Source organism: Cibotium barometz, chromosome 51 (assembly GCF_041138505.1).
Source record: "Cibotium barometz isolate CiBa-2024 chromosome 51, ASM4113850v1, whole genome shotgun sequence".
Taxonomy (NCBI): Eukaryota; Viridiplantae; Streptophyta; class Polypodiopsida; order Cyatheales; family Cibotiaceae; genus Cibotium; species Cibotium barometz.
This window is the reverse complement of record NC_141096.1, coordinates 23,730,641-23,743,753: the sequence shown is the minus strand read 5'-3', so window position 1 is coordinate 23,743,753 and position 13,113 is coordinate 23,730,641. Positions and strand designations below refer to the sequence as shown.

At 49.6% G+C, this 13,113-nt stretch overlaps 1 protein-coding gene across 5 annotated transcripts in view; it reads right to left on the bottom strand.

Annotated features, from left to right (window-relative positions):
• Positions 1 to 13,113, bottom strand: part of LOC147609445 (B3 domain-containing protein Os07g0679700-like) — a 132,175-nt gene that overhangs the window by 98,860 nt on the left and 20,202 nt on the right. For all 5 annotated transcript variants that reach the window (XM_086787508.1, XM_086787510.1, XM_086787511.1 and 2 more), the window contains exon 2: positions 1,297 to 1,378. In XM_086787508.1, the coding sequence (XP_086643634.1) occupies positions 1,297 to 1,378 (82 nt within the window). The remainder of the gene's footprint in view (positions 1 to 1,296; positions 1,379 to 13,113) is intronic.

Sequence of the window (13,113 nt, the reverse complement as noted above, 5' to 3'; positions counted from 1 at the left end):
TCATGTCAGTAGACTTAAGGAAGTACTGGGCTATGTCACATGGAAAGGTAGCTCAATGGCGGTGGAGCATGTCCTAGATCTAGAGCTAATGACGTGATCGTGGTCGACGGGGGGGTCGAGGGCGTCGGGCACGTTGGAGTGCAAAGGCTCAATCCGAGGTAACTCCTCTCGAGCGAGGTAGGTCCAGAGCAGCTCGTGGAGGGTCCACAAGATCCACTATGTCGGTGTCCTCCACCTCCTGGGTCCGGAAGAAACTGGTGATGGTTGGCTGGCGAGGAAGGGAGCGGGGTGGCTGGGACCAAGGCCCTCTCAAGAAGTGTCCCTGTGTCTGCGGAGCTCAAGCAAGAAGAGGCCCAGGAAATGTTGGTCCTAGAAGTCAATGATCCTGGAGAGTGGACCGAATCCCTCACACGAAATAGACAGTGAAACCTCTTGCGGATCTCATAGTATACTGGGCAACGGCATATGTAATGCTCCTCAATGATCCTGGAGAGAGAGAGAGAGAGAGAGAGAGAGAGAGAGAGAGAGAGAGAGAGAGAGAGAGAGAAATGAAATGAAATGTTATATTAACGTCTTCAAAAGGCCATAATGACCTATGAGACCAAAAAGTTCCATCATGGTGGATCTGATACAATGTCTGGATAAAAAACCACAAAATGAAAAATAAAGATGATACTACTGGCACCTAGAAAAATGAAACTGGAACTGGAAGGTAAACAGAAACCCTTATAGGGTGTGAATATAGTGAAGGGGGGGGGGGGGGGGGTACGCTATGGAGGTGAGTGGAGTACAGTGAGGGGTTACAATATCATGTGGGACGGGGGGGTACACTATGGAGATGCCTCCATCTCATAATATGTGCCGCATCGGATGCTGGCGGATCTCCTCAATATCCTCTGTGGTCAGCACCCTGACTGGGTGTCCCGCATGTCTCGCACGAATAATCCGAATCCGCCGCTGCAACCTCCGTCTATGCTGGGATGCCCTCCTCCGTAGTCGTGAGAGGACCCTCAACCCGACCTTGACAAAAAGGTGCTAGATGGGATGTTAATGAAGAGTAAAAGGTAAAAAGTGATGTTCTCTACTTTTTAAAAGCACATGGTAGCCAAGCCTAAATAAAATACCAAACAAACACATTTTTTTGAAAAGAAGGGTCATAAATTTTTATAGTAGCATACAATCATAACAGACTTCGAAATACCTCTTCTTTCAATTTTACTACAAATTAAGAGGCAAACTGACGTCCTAACCAACAAATCAAAAATAATACACAAGGTGATTAGCATTTAAAAGTACCTGTTGGCACGAAATGCAAGCCCTCCAACCACTATCATCCCAATGAAATGTTTCACAAAAGCAAAGACGCTCATATGTCGAACTGCATTTGCACAGCAAACACGAGTATGATGTGAATACAAGAGCATATGCTATCACCAAATAAACAAAAAACTTAATGTTCCCCCCACCCACCCACCCCCCCCCCCAGCCCGCGCGCGGCGGAAACCCAACCCTCAAACCAAAGGGGAAAATGTACAAATAATGAAAAAAAGAAAGTACTCAATTCCTCTTCAAATCTTCTTTAGGAAGGGGCAAACCACTCACACTACTTATGATGCTCGTGGGCAGTCTTGCATGTGAATAGTCATCCAATTACATTTGAGAGTCGAAAACTCCAAGAGGAAAATACTTGCTATTCAACCTACAACCAGGAGTGGCTCCAGATGCAGGTGTTATGTCTATGTGGCATACTAAGGTTTGGGTTTAGCAGTGATCACGCCATTTGTAAGTCCTCTTCATTAGGCGAGGGAAGCCATGAGAGATATAAGATACACACAAGCCAAGATGCATGTCCTGTTTATGTGGCATACTAAGGTTCGGGTTTACACGAGATCATACCATTTGTGAGTTCTCTTCATAAAGGGAAGGAACCTATGAGAGACTTGAGAAGTTGAGATAGGAAACAAAAAACCAATACATTTCAAAATATATATATATTAAAAACTTCTAAAAGATAGATAACGCTTTTAGAAACCATTATACACATGTAGATGACCAGCAAACAAAATCACAAAAACTAAACTTTTGACACTTAATTTGTGAGTATGATCACTTGGATTTCAGTGGAGGGAATCCAGAAAATTAGGGAGAGATGTAAACAATTTGGAGAGAAGGGAGCTAAAAAGTTCATTAAAATGTCGGCGGCTTTATAAGCCGGTTGGTAAGTATTTGAACTCTTGAGCAGGAGGTCTCGAGTTCAAATCCCGTTCGCCTCAGCCAATGGACACCATGGTCCTTCATTGCTTACAGGTGAACCATTGCCTCTCCCTGCTCCTGATGGGTTGAGCTTGGAGAGAGGAGTCGATTAATTAGCAGGATCTCGATAAAAATCTGATACAATACTCCTCACATATGGGGCTCAGTCTGAATCTCTCCCTGTGAGTCCTGCAAGTATATCTCACACATTCCCTACTACGGGTAGGCCCATGTGCTGAGAAGAAGTGTTTGTTGCATCTACCACCCAGCTGTACCCAAAAAGGCCTCGTTAGCACATGAAACAAGAACTCAGCTGGCCTCTCCTCTAACTGTAGACAAGAGGTATGGGATCCAAGGAGAATGTGGATGCTTCGTGTGTTCCCTCTGAAGTGCAGCAATCCTATGCTTGACAGCTCTCTCCAGGCCTTTATGTTTCTTGACCAAAGCAATACTATGATAATACTGGCTTGTCTAGGGCCAATGCAACTCTCTGCAAGGGTCGGGATCATCACATGACCTCCAAATCTCTCTGACCTCATGTGAAATCTCTACATCCACATAGAGAGAGCCAGGGATACAGACACGGGGGGATGCCATGTGAGTCCTTGGCTCCCTGAGGCACAAAACACCATGCAATGATCTGACTTGGTGGTGGCATGCATGATGTGCCTCCCCTATCCACACGTCCCAATCATCCACATAGAACCTATCCAATCATGTAAAGATACATCAATCCCAGCGTCTGCGGCTATGCCAGGAGTAAGATAAAGAGTTAATGGTTTCTCTGCAAGTCATGCTCTATCCAACAGTCCCTGCCTTAGAAGGATAGCGTGAATCTCTCCCTTAAGGCTCTCTCCAAGGGGTGTATTCTACCCTCACGGCCACCCTTTTTGTCGGATGGCTCCTCGACCATGCTAAAATCCCCTCCAACTATGCAATGATCTAGCTGGGGGAGAAGCTCTGTGATGGTGTCCCAAACGCCTCTCACCTCTCACATTAGGTGCTTGAATTTTCAAGATGCCCAGTTTCTGATCCTCATGCATGACCATAATCCACTCCGCTCTAGCAAGTATGATAACAGCGTATCCAATAACATGAGGCACAAGTTACACTGCCAACTGAAATGCGTACAACCCCTTTGGTGCGATCTGCCCAAGTGTAGCCAAAAAGAATCTTACCACCTTTACCACACTCATGCCCATCCAATTTGTGCTCCTGCAACAAGAGCACATCCATAGTTCCACCTATAACAACAGGATGGGGCAGGTTCTTCCAAGGCACTTCTTGCTACGGGTGGGAAGCCCCCCGAGGCCCTGCACATGAGACAATCCTCATGGTAAAGATGTGGTTTTCATGCCGGACCTAAGCAAACATTTAGTCGGTGTTTGTGGCCCCCTCTCATAATGCTGAAGGAGGGAGTAATCCTTGGAACAAAGTCCGCTGTCCTTCCAATATCCAAGACTATGCAGAGTCTTTGTATACGTGCACAACACATGAGCACCTTACAAGATATCGTGACGAGATACATCACTGTACATCCTGCAAAGCCGAACGAGAGGGCGACACGTCCTCGTGTGCATCTACATGATCCCCCATGCTATGTACATCCTGCATTCTGTCCAACCCAAGCAGCAGAGGACATTCTGTCCTAATGTATCATCCTTCTGCAAAGATGACTCAGCAACCTCATCACTCTAACCCAATACATCATCATTATGCAGTACATTGTGTGTGGATGATGCATGATCCTATGTCCCGTTATTCTCACCAGGAGAGCAGCCATGAGAGACGACTCACCGCCCTTGGTAGAACGTTGGTCGAGACGGAGCCTTAGGCTGCGTCGCCTGAGAGGCATGTTTGCAGCGTCCCCTACGACCCCTAGCCATAGGGCAATCCCCGGCAAAATGCCCCTGCTAGTGGCGAACCCGGCACTCGTAAGGTCTACCTGCAATCTCCATACGTTGCTTCAACGAGCCATTAGGTCCCAGAAGCAACACAAAGTCCTCAATAAGCTCACTGTCACAAGCAAGCACCATAACCATGGGGACTGTGTCCGTGGAGGCAGAGACCACCTGGTCGGCAAAGGTCGACAAGGCAGGGATAGGGGGCACCTGTAGGACCAACTGAAAGGCTGACCCAATGGCCTCCAGCATTGGCCAATACGTGTGTGGAAGACCTGGGAATCTTCAACCTGGTTGAAATAGCTAGTGTATGGTAGGAAGAACATCTTCCTCGGGCCCAATGGGAATGGGCTGCCCTTCAGCACCTCTAAGGCTACATCCTCAACATCGAAGTCCACTTGGAAGAAACCTCTCCCAAGTACCCTCACATCTTTGAAGTCCACTTGGAAGTAGCCTCACATCTTCGAAGTGGAGTGCGAAGTTGGAGGGCAACACCCAATCACGGGCCTGGAGACAAGACCAATGTGACCCGAATTCTGGCAGTAGGGGTCATCTTGGTGTCTTTTTCATCTCGGTGAAGAGGGTTGCAAGCTTGGCTTTTGTAAAATTAAGGGTTCGCCCAGAACCAGGGAAGCGCACGGCAGGGGGGTGGGGCGGAATAGCTCAACAGGAGACCCCCTGCTCTGCTGCCTCTCATCCCCCACTCTGCTGTGTTTCCTGCTGCCCACCATTCCCCCCCGCTTGCTGTGCCTTCTACTCTCTGAAGTCATCGTTTGCTATCTTTTTTACAAGGGAAAAGTGAACTTTTGGTGTGAAGCTTTGCATACTTGTTACTTTATGTTGTGGATTAAGTGACATATTTATGTGCAACAAGCAATCTTTTCAGTTGATCATCCATGGTTGGATTGCCATGTAAAAGAGAAACTACTATCTAAGTTATCCAAGCCTCCAGATGGAGTTTATTCGGCCAAGCAACTCCCTTGGGAATATGCCAACACAGATTTTAGAAATCATTCGATGATGGAAATTTCTTGGGCATTTTGCTTTAAGGATTGAAGCAATATATGACTGTAGCATTTGTGGTGCATCTAGCCGATGCTAGCAGTTATATTATTAGTGGCGCTATGCTGCTTGAGCAACGATCTGGAGCTTTTGTGGCACAAAAAGGCTCCAGGTGCAAAGGATGGTTGAATGCTGCCAAGTTGGGCTAAGTTTTGTGGTGTGTGGATGCAGATATATATTTTAGGTCTACAGCATAGCTTCTAACCTTTGGGATCGAATGCCGCATGGATTGAAGTCGTCATCGTGGGACTTTAATAATACATCTACATAGTGGTGAATGCTTGGCTTGTGAGTTTCAAGGAAACTCAATCTGGTCTTCATTATCTTCATCCACGGCTTTTGCATGACCCGTCCTATTGATGAAATTTGACTTGGGTATTTTGGATAGTCCCAATTGGGTCATTTGACTTCTTTTTTGGAGGGGAGAGAAAGACAAGTGTGCCTTTCTTACATGCAACATTTACATGGTACAATGCACAAAGTCAATCACAGTTCTCATGCTAAAAAGAAGTAGACCTAATAGGAGGCAACATACAGAATCCTGCAACGTACTCTCAACAAGTAACACCACCATCACAACTACTCAAACCCAGCAAATCCACTCTAGTTGGACTATTTCATTGGATTCACCAATTTGAATCCTGCTTTAAGGTAGTCAAAGCAGTGATTAGGTGGTGGCAGCTCGAGTTCAAGCAAGAACTGACAAAAACCAAGTAAACAAAAGGAATACCGAAGAGCAAGCAAACTGTTGTGTTGGAAACCATTGTTAAGTGGTAGGCGGTTAACAGACAGTCTGACGATCTGCTGCTAGGCAGCGACTTCCCCGGCTGTTGACCTTCCCTACAAGCCCTCTTCTGTGCGCCCTCCTCTGCCCGTCTGCTTCCCTCTGCTGCCCCCCTGCACCTGCGCCCCCTTCCTCTGCTGCCCTCTGCTGCCCGCCATGCTTGCTGCTCACCCTGCCCTGTTTCGCCCTCCTTTGCTGCCCGCCTGCATCTCCTCTTCTGCCCGCCATTCCCCCCTCTAATGCACCTTCTTCCCCCTGCCCACCTCATCTTTCTTCTGCCCAGCCTTGTTATTGACTTCCCCCTCCCTTCCCCGTTTAGTCTCAGCATCGGAAAGTTTTTTCTGTGTGTTCGATACGGCCTTTCTAGCTCAGATTAGCATCATGGCTAATCAATCAAGCCCACCCCCCCCCACCCCAAAACCCCCCGTCGAGGCCGGGCGAACCATCAATTTTACAAAAGCTGACGCGGTCCTCTTTGCAGAGATTGAAAAAGACGCCAAAACAACCCTCAAGGCCAAAATCTTCTGGTCACATCCATCCCACCTCCAGGCCCATGCTTGGGTACTTGCAGCGTAACATCACACTCCACTTCAAAGATGTGAGTTTGCTTGGGAGAGGCTTCTTCCTCGGAGGTGCTGAAGGGCAGCCCATTCCCATTGGGCCCAAGAAAGATGTTTTTCCTACCTTACACCAGTTATTTCGACCCTGTTGAAGAAGACCAGAGCCGCTTTCCTCTTACACTCAGATTCCCAGGTCTTCCATGCATATTGGCTGATGCAGAAGGCCGTTGGGTTGGGTTGGGTTGGGTTGGGTTGGGCTGGTCCTACAGGTGGCCCCTAACCCTCCCTTGCCAACCTCTTCCGCCCAAGTGGTCACTGCCTAAACGGACATGGTTCCTAGGGTTTTAGTGCTTGCTCGTGACAATGAGCTTTTTGAGGACTTTGTGCTGCTTGCGAGACCCAACGGTCTGTTGAAGCAACGTATAAAGATTGCACGTAGGCCTGACCAATGCTGGGTTTGTCACCAACAGGGGCACTTTGCTGGAGATTGCCCTAGGGCTAGGGGTCGCAGGAGACGGCACAAACACACCTCTCACGCGACACAGCCTAAGGCTCCATCTCGGCCAGTGATCCACCAGGATTGGCATGTCGTCTCTCATGGCAGGCCTCATGGTGAGAATACTGGGACACAGGCTCATACGTCACCCACACACAACGTATTGCAAGATGATGATATATTGGGTCAAAGTGATGAAGCTGTTGAGTCATCTTCGCAGAAGGATGATGAATCATGCGAAATTGACTGTGTTGAGTACTCCCTGTTGAGGTTGGACAGTACACAGGATGTACATGGCATAGGGGAACATAAAGATGCATACCAAGAAATGTCGCTATCTCAAGAGGCTTTGCAAGATGTTAAGTATGATGTATCTGATCACGATGCCTTGCAAGGCGCTCATGTATTGCACACGTATGCAGAGACTGTGCATAGTGACTTCCCTCTCCTTCAACATTATGAGAGGCGGGGACAGAAACCGGCTAACTGTTTGCTTAGAGCCAGGGTCAAAACCACATCTTTACCATGATGATTGTCTCATGGAATGTGTCGGGCCGCCTCAGAGGGCTTCCCATCCACAGCAAGAAGCGCCTCATTAAGTACCAGCTATATCCTGCGATTATTAGTGGAACTCTAGATGTGCTCTTGTTGCAGGAGCACAAATTGGATAGGCACCAGTGTGATAAAACTAGTAAGATCCTTCTGCCTACACTTATTGGTCATAGGCAAATGGGACGAAAGGGGATGTATGCATTTCTATGCAGTGTCACTTATGCCTTGTGTTATTGGACATGGTGTTATCATACCTGCTAAAGCACAGTGGATTATGGTCATGCATGAGGGTCAAAAATTGGGCATCTTGAATATTTGTGCACCTAATGTGAGGTAAGAGGGTGGACTTTTGGGACACCATCACAAACCTCCTCCCTAGATAGATCATTGGATAGTTGGAGGGTAATTCAACATGGTTGAGCAGCACTCTAACAAAAAGGGTGGCCGTGAGGGTACAACACACCCCTTAGAGAGAGCCTCAAGGGAAATATCCATGCTCTCTTTCTATGGCAGGGATTGTTGGACAATGGATGACTTCCAAAGGAGTGGGGATGGATGTATCTTGGCACAATTGGATAGATTTTATTTGGATGATTGGAGCCTGGACAAGGGAGGCACCATTGCTATCATGCCTGGCACCACCAAGTCAGATCAATGCCCGGTTGTTTTGTGCCTTAGGGAGCCGGGAACTTAGATGGCATCCCCCTGTTTCCGTATCCCTGATTCTTTTTTTTTCCAAGAAAAGATCCTTTCATTAGTTTAAAAAAACACCCACTGGGCTACAAAAACTCTCCTGCTCATAAGAAGGCAGAGCAGAGATCCAATCAAGGCAGCTAGGGAGACTCTCCCTAGGTGCAAAAAGGTACAAAGATCAGTACAAATAACTGAGAGCTATATCATACAATAGGAGGGGGAAAAAGCCAAACAGGTGGCCTATAATGCTAGCGGGGGGTTCCCGCGTGTAGTGTATAGAAGGGGCCGCTGCGCCAAGTGGTGTGGAAGGCCTGGCGCCGCAAGATCACCGCATCCGAGTCGCCCCAGATGCGGTCATACTGTCCGCGCATGGTGTGGATCAGCTCCTGCCAAATCCCCCGAACAGTCTCTGCTGGTGGCTCCAATCTCCCCTCAAAGGCCCTGAAACACCGAGCTCTCCAGGTGAACCAGATGGTGAGGCTGTTGAATCCCTCTCCTGTGTCCAGACGGCGGACAAGAAATCTGGTGAAGGAACAAGGCGAGGCTGGCCCCTAACGAATCTGATGGCCTGGCTGTCCTGCTCCGTCTCGTATCCCAGAGCAAGCCCTGACGATGTCGACCAAGCAGTGGCACCCCACGTATACATGCCCTCTGGAGAGAGGGGGGCCAAAATGCACAGCATCCTCAGCCAAATTTGCTGCGCCTGTGGACAGTCCCATAGGCAGTGTCTCTCTGTCTCCAAAGGGTGGCCGCATCGGATTCAGGCCGCCGGAAGACCACTGTAGACAAGCCAGGTGCCAACTGCAAAGCCCCTGTGGGCAACCAGCCACCACTGAAAAGTCCAGATCCTGCGTGCCTGTCGACTAGCCCAGAGCCTGGCCCAAAAATCCTCCAGGAACTCCTGTGAGAGTCCCTGTAGTAGCCGCCAATGCTCCGCTGCGGCTAGAGAGGCCATCCTCCTCGCAGTCAAAATATACCTCCCCAACCGAACAGTGTACTGGAAAAAGGTAATCTCTGTGGCCTCGGGGGACGCATAACAATCATGCCACTCGTACTCGCCAGGGTCCCACTGGAGTCAGGCCAAGGGGCGCGCAGCATATGCCCAAATGCGCCAATAAGAGTCCACATCTGCGGGGTCTGGATCAATATGCCACTTCCGGGAAGCGGCGGCCACTACCCGTATCCTCTGAAACCAAAGGCGACTCCGCCTCCACTCTCTGAAGTCTGCCCTCATCCTGGATCTCATAGTAGAGGCATCTACCATCCTCAGTGCAAGCTCTAACAGCAATCAGGATCTCCATCTGTGTAAAGGCTCCCATCCACCGTGGGGCCGCTGGCTCGCAAGGCGTGAACCACTCCTCAGTGAGTGCCTCCTGAATGTCATCCCTCATAATCAAACCCCCTCTGAAGTGACTCAGCCTCTCCGCTTGGACCTCCTCTGGGAGACTACACAAGGCCTGCCAGTCTCCAAAACTGCGTGCTGGGCCTGCCGCCGCCAATGGTCCCAAGGCTAGACGAGGCCGAGAATCCAACATATGACCCTGCTCAGTGCGTACCGCGGGGCTCCAGATGAGCGGCTGTCTGGCCCGCTCCTCATCACGAGTAGGAGGTCTCTGAGAAAGCCCCGGTCTCACCAGCTCCCAAGCTCGCAGGATGCTCAAGGTAAATCTGTCCTCCCATCCTCTACTGAGGCCTGTCCTCCTCATCTCTATGAAGATCCATCGTATCTCTGGTGCCCAAGTGCCCCCTGCTGGAGGAGCCCTAGCCTGCGCAGTCGCTAAAAAGAAGCTCCTTCCAAGGCTAAGCGCCTGGAAGCAGCCCCCAAACAATAAGCTTCCCCAATAAGGCTCTACTCTGATCAACTGGATCTATAATGCACAACCCCCCTGGGCTAGCAGAAGAGTAATAACTGCCCAAGCAACCTTAGCCCGGGCTCGCTGACCGTCCCGCCCAGACCAAAGAAAGTTCCTGTTCAGCCTCTGTACCTGGTTGATACAAGAGCTCGAGAAGATCCAGCAAGACGTGATGTACCACATGGTCGCTAAAAGCACCTGATTTGTCACCACCACCCTCCCAGCCAAGGATAGCCGAGCTGCACTCCAATACAAAAGCTTCTTCCGAATGCTCAAAAGAAGCGGGGCGATCTGCTGCTCAAGTGACAAATCAAGTCCAATCTAGCATCCCAAATACCGCACTGCTGTGCCACGAGGAATCCATCTAAAACCCGGGTCTGGGCTCCATGCCGGAGTGGGAGCGCTACTGATCCAAAAGGCCACTGTCTTGCGCCAATTGATCAATGCTCCCGAAGCTGACCTGTAGCGACTGCTCTGCCCTCTGAAGATTGGCCTCTTGGCCATGCAAAAATAATCCCATGTCATCAGCAAACTCAGAATCGAGCAGGTCCTCTCCCCGGACTAGGAGCTCGAGTCCTCTCAAACCAACCTCCTCTGCTGTCAGATACATGCTCATAGGGGGGCGGCGAGTGCGAAAGAGCAGGGGTGGGGGGGCGCGAGAAATCCAGGCGGGGGGAGTAGACGGACAGGACAGGGCAGGCTGGGAGACGCGAGGGCGGGGAGGGAGGCGAACGTGCAGGTGGCAGCGCGAGCAGGGGGGAGCGGAAGCTCCAGCGAGCAAATATCATCATCTGTTTCCGTATCCCTGATTCTCTATTTGGATGTAGAGATTTCACACGAGGTTAGATAAATTTGGAGGTCATGTGACGATCCTAACCGATGACACAGAGTTGCTTTGGCCCAAGAGAGGATCAGCCAATATTATCATTATGCTGCTTTGGCCAAGAAACATGAAGCCCTGGACAAGGAGAGGGCTATCAGGTGCAAGATTGTTGCACTTCAAAGGCAACACAAGAAGCATCCACAGTCTCCTTGGATGCCAAACCTATTGTCTACAGTCGCAAATGGCCATGGATAGGCAGGCTGAGTTTTTGTTTCATGCTAACGAGGCTTTTTGGGGACAGATGGGTGGCAAATGCAACAAGCACGGTACCCAGAATGCCTCAGTAGTGTGAAACAAGAACTATCCAAGACGGTGTGAGAGGAGGTGAGCTTGCACTGCCTTGTCCTGCCCCTGCTTGCCCCTCTGCTGCCCCCGCCTGCCCTCTGTTGCCTCCGCCTGCCCCTCTGCTGCCCTCACCTGCCCATCTGCTGCCCCCCGCCTGCCATTCTGCTGCCCCCCGCCTGCCCCTCTGCTGCCCACGCCTACCCCACTGCCTTTGCTACCCCATATGCTCCCGCCCTTCTGCTCCTTCCTCTGCCCCCCTTCCTCTGCACCCGCCTCTTTTTCACCAGCAATTTTATCTAGATTCAAGTCGGCCGACCACTTTTCTTGATTGGCTTTATGGCTTCTTCTGCCACAGCCAATCTCTCGTCACCCCCTCTTGCTGGGAGAATCATCAATTTTTCACAAGACAAGCTCACCACTCTTCAACATGACATTGTCCTTCAGGTCCAAACCACCCTTGTTGCAAGAGTTTATGGTTCCCACCCCTCTCGTTCGCAGGCCCGTGAATGGCTTCTAGCAGCTCTCCCTTCAGAGCTGATTGTGCACTTTCAGGATACTCGTTTGCTTCATCAAGGCTTCTTCTAGGTCGACTTTCATTCTTCAGAAGCTACTTCTCAGGTTTTGGCTAGCAACCCCCTCCCTCTTGGTCCTAGGAAGATATTCTCCTTTCAGTACCACGTGGGCTTTGATCCAGTGGCGGAGGATCAGCGCTTTACCCGGTCTCACTACGGTTCCCTGCTCTTCCTCGGTCCTATTGGAAGCATTTAGCTTCCACAGGGGCATCCTTTGGCCAGCCATGTAAGACCTATGGTACTAGAGAAAAAAAAGGATGCCATGGTCCCATTCCCGCATGAATATCACACACTTCGCCTGCGCAGAACGAGAGGGTCCCTGAATGCGAGCCCAAGTAGCCATAAGAGTGTGGATGATATCACCCATATGGTACTAATGCACTGAGACCCAAAAATCCGGACAAACTCAATAGCCTTCGTGCATCTAGCTCTCCAGATCTGCCATGCTATAATAGTGGCAATAATCTCCCAACTGGTGTCAATCCTCTGTCTAGGGGGTGTATAATTAGAGTAAGGAATATCCTACAATAAACCATGCTGCGCAATACCTCTACGAATGAAAAAAACAAAATCTGTACCACTGCCCTCATAAAAAAGTTGCAGACCGGACTAGGAGAGCCAAGCAACTGCCCCCCAAGTCATGCATGGCTCGGCCACTCAATTTGCCCATAAGTTGGGCTACAGGACCCCAAATCTGTTGTGCAATGCTGCATCCCCGTAGACAATGTTGTACGGACCCAGAATCTACCGCACATCTAGGACAGGAAGTTGCTACACTGAAAACTGATCTCCACTGATTGGTGGGGAGACCACCATGTAAGAATAACCAAAAGAAGAGGGCTGCGGAGAGGAAGCGCGGCCAGTTTATGAGAGAGTGGGACATTGGTATCTTTTTCACGTCCTCTCATTCGCGACCCTATTGGCAGCACAGAGCTCCTGATTGGTTGAGACCTCCACCTTACTTGGTGTGAAATCTCCATTTTGTAAAATTCTTTCATACTTAAAAGAAGTCTCCTTTCTGAAAAAAAAAAGAATAACCAAAAGAAATGAGAGATCTGGCTCCTTCTGTATGAGTGCCAAAGTCTATGCCAATATTTGCGCTGTATCACTGCAAAAATATCATAGCTCTCCCAATGAGGCCTGAGAGTAGGAATCCTATGTATCTGTCGAGTGAGGAGAAGCCTGGCATTCCGAACAGTGAAATTAAAAAAAGGAAGGC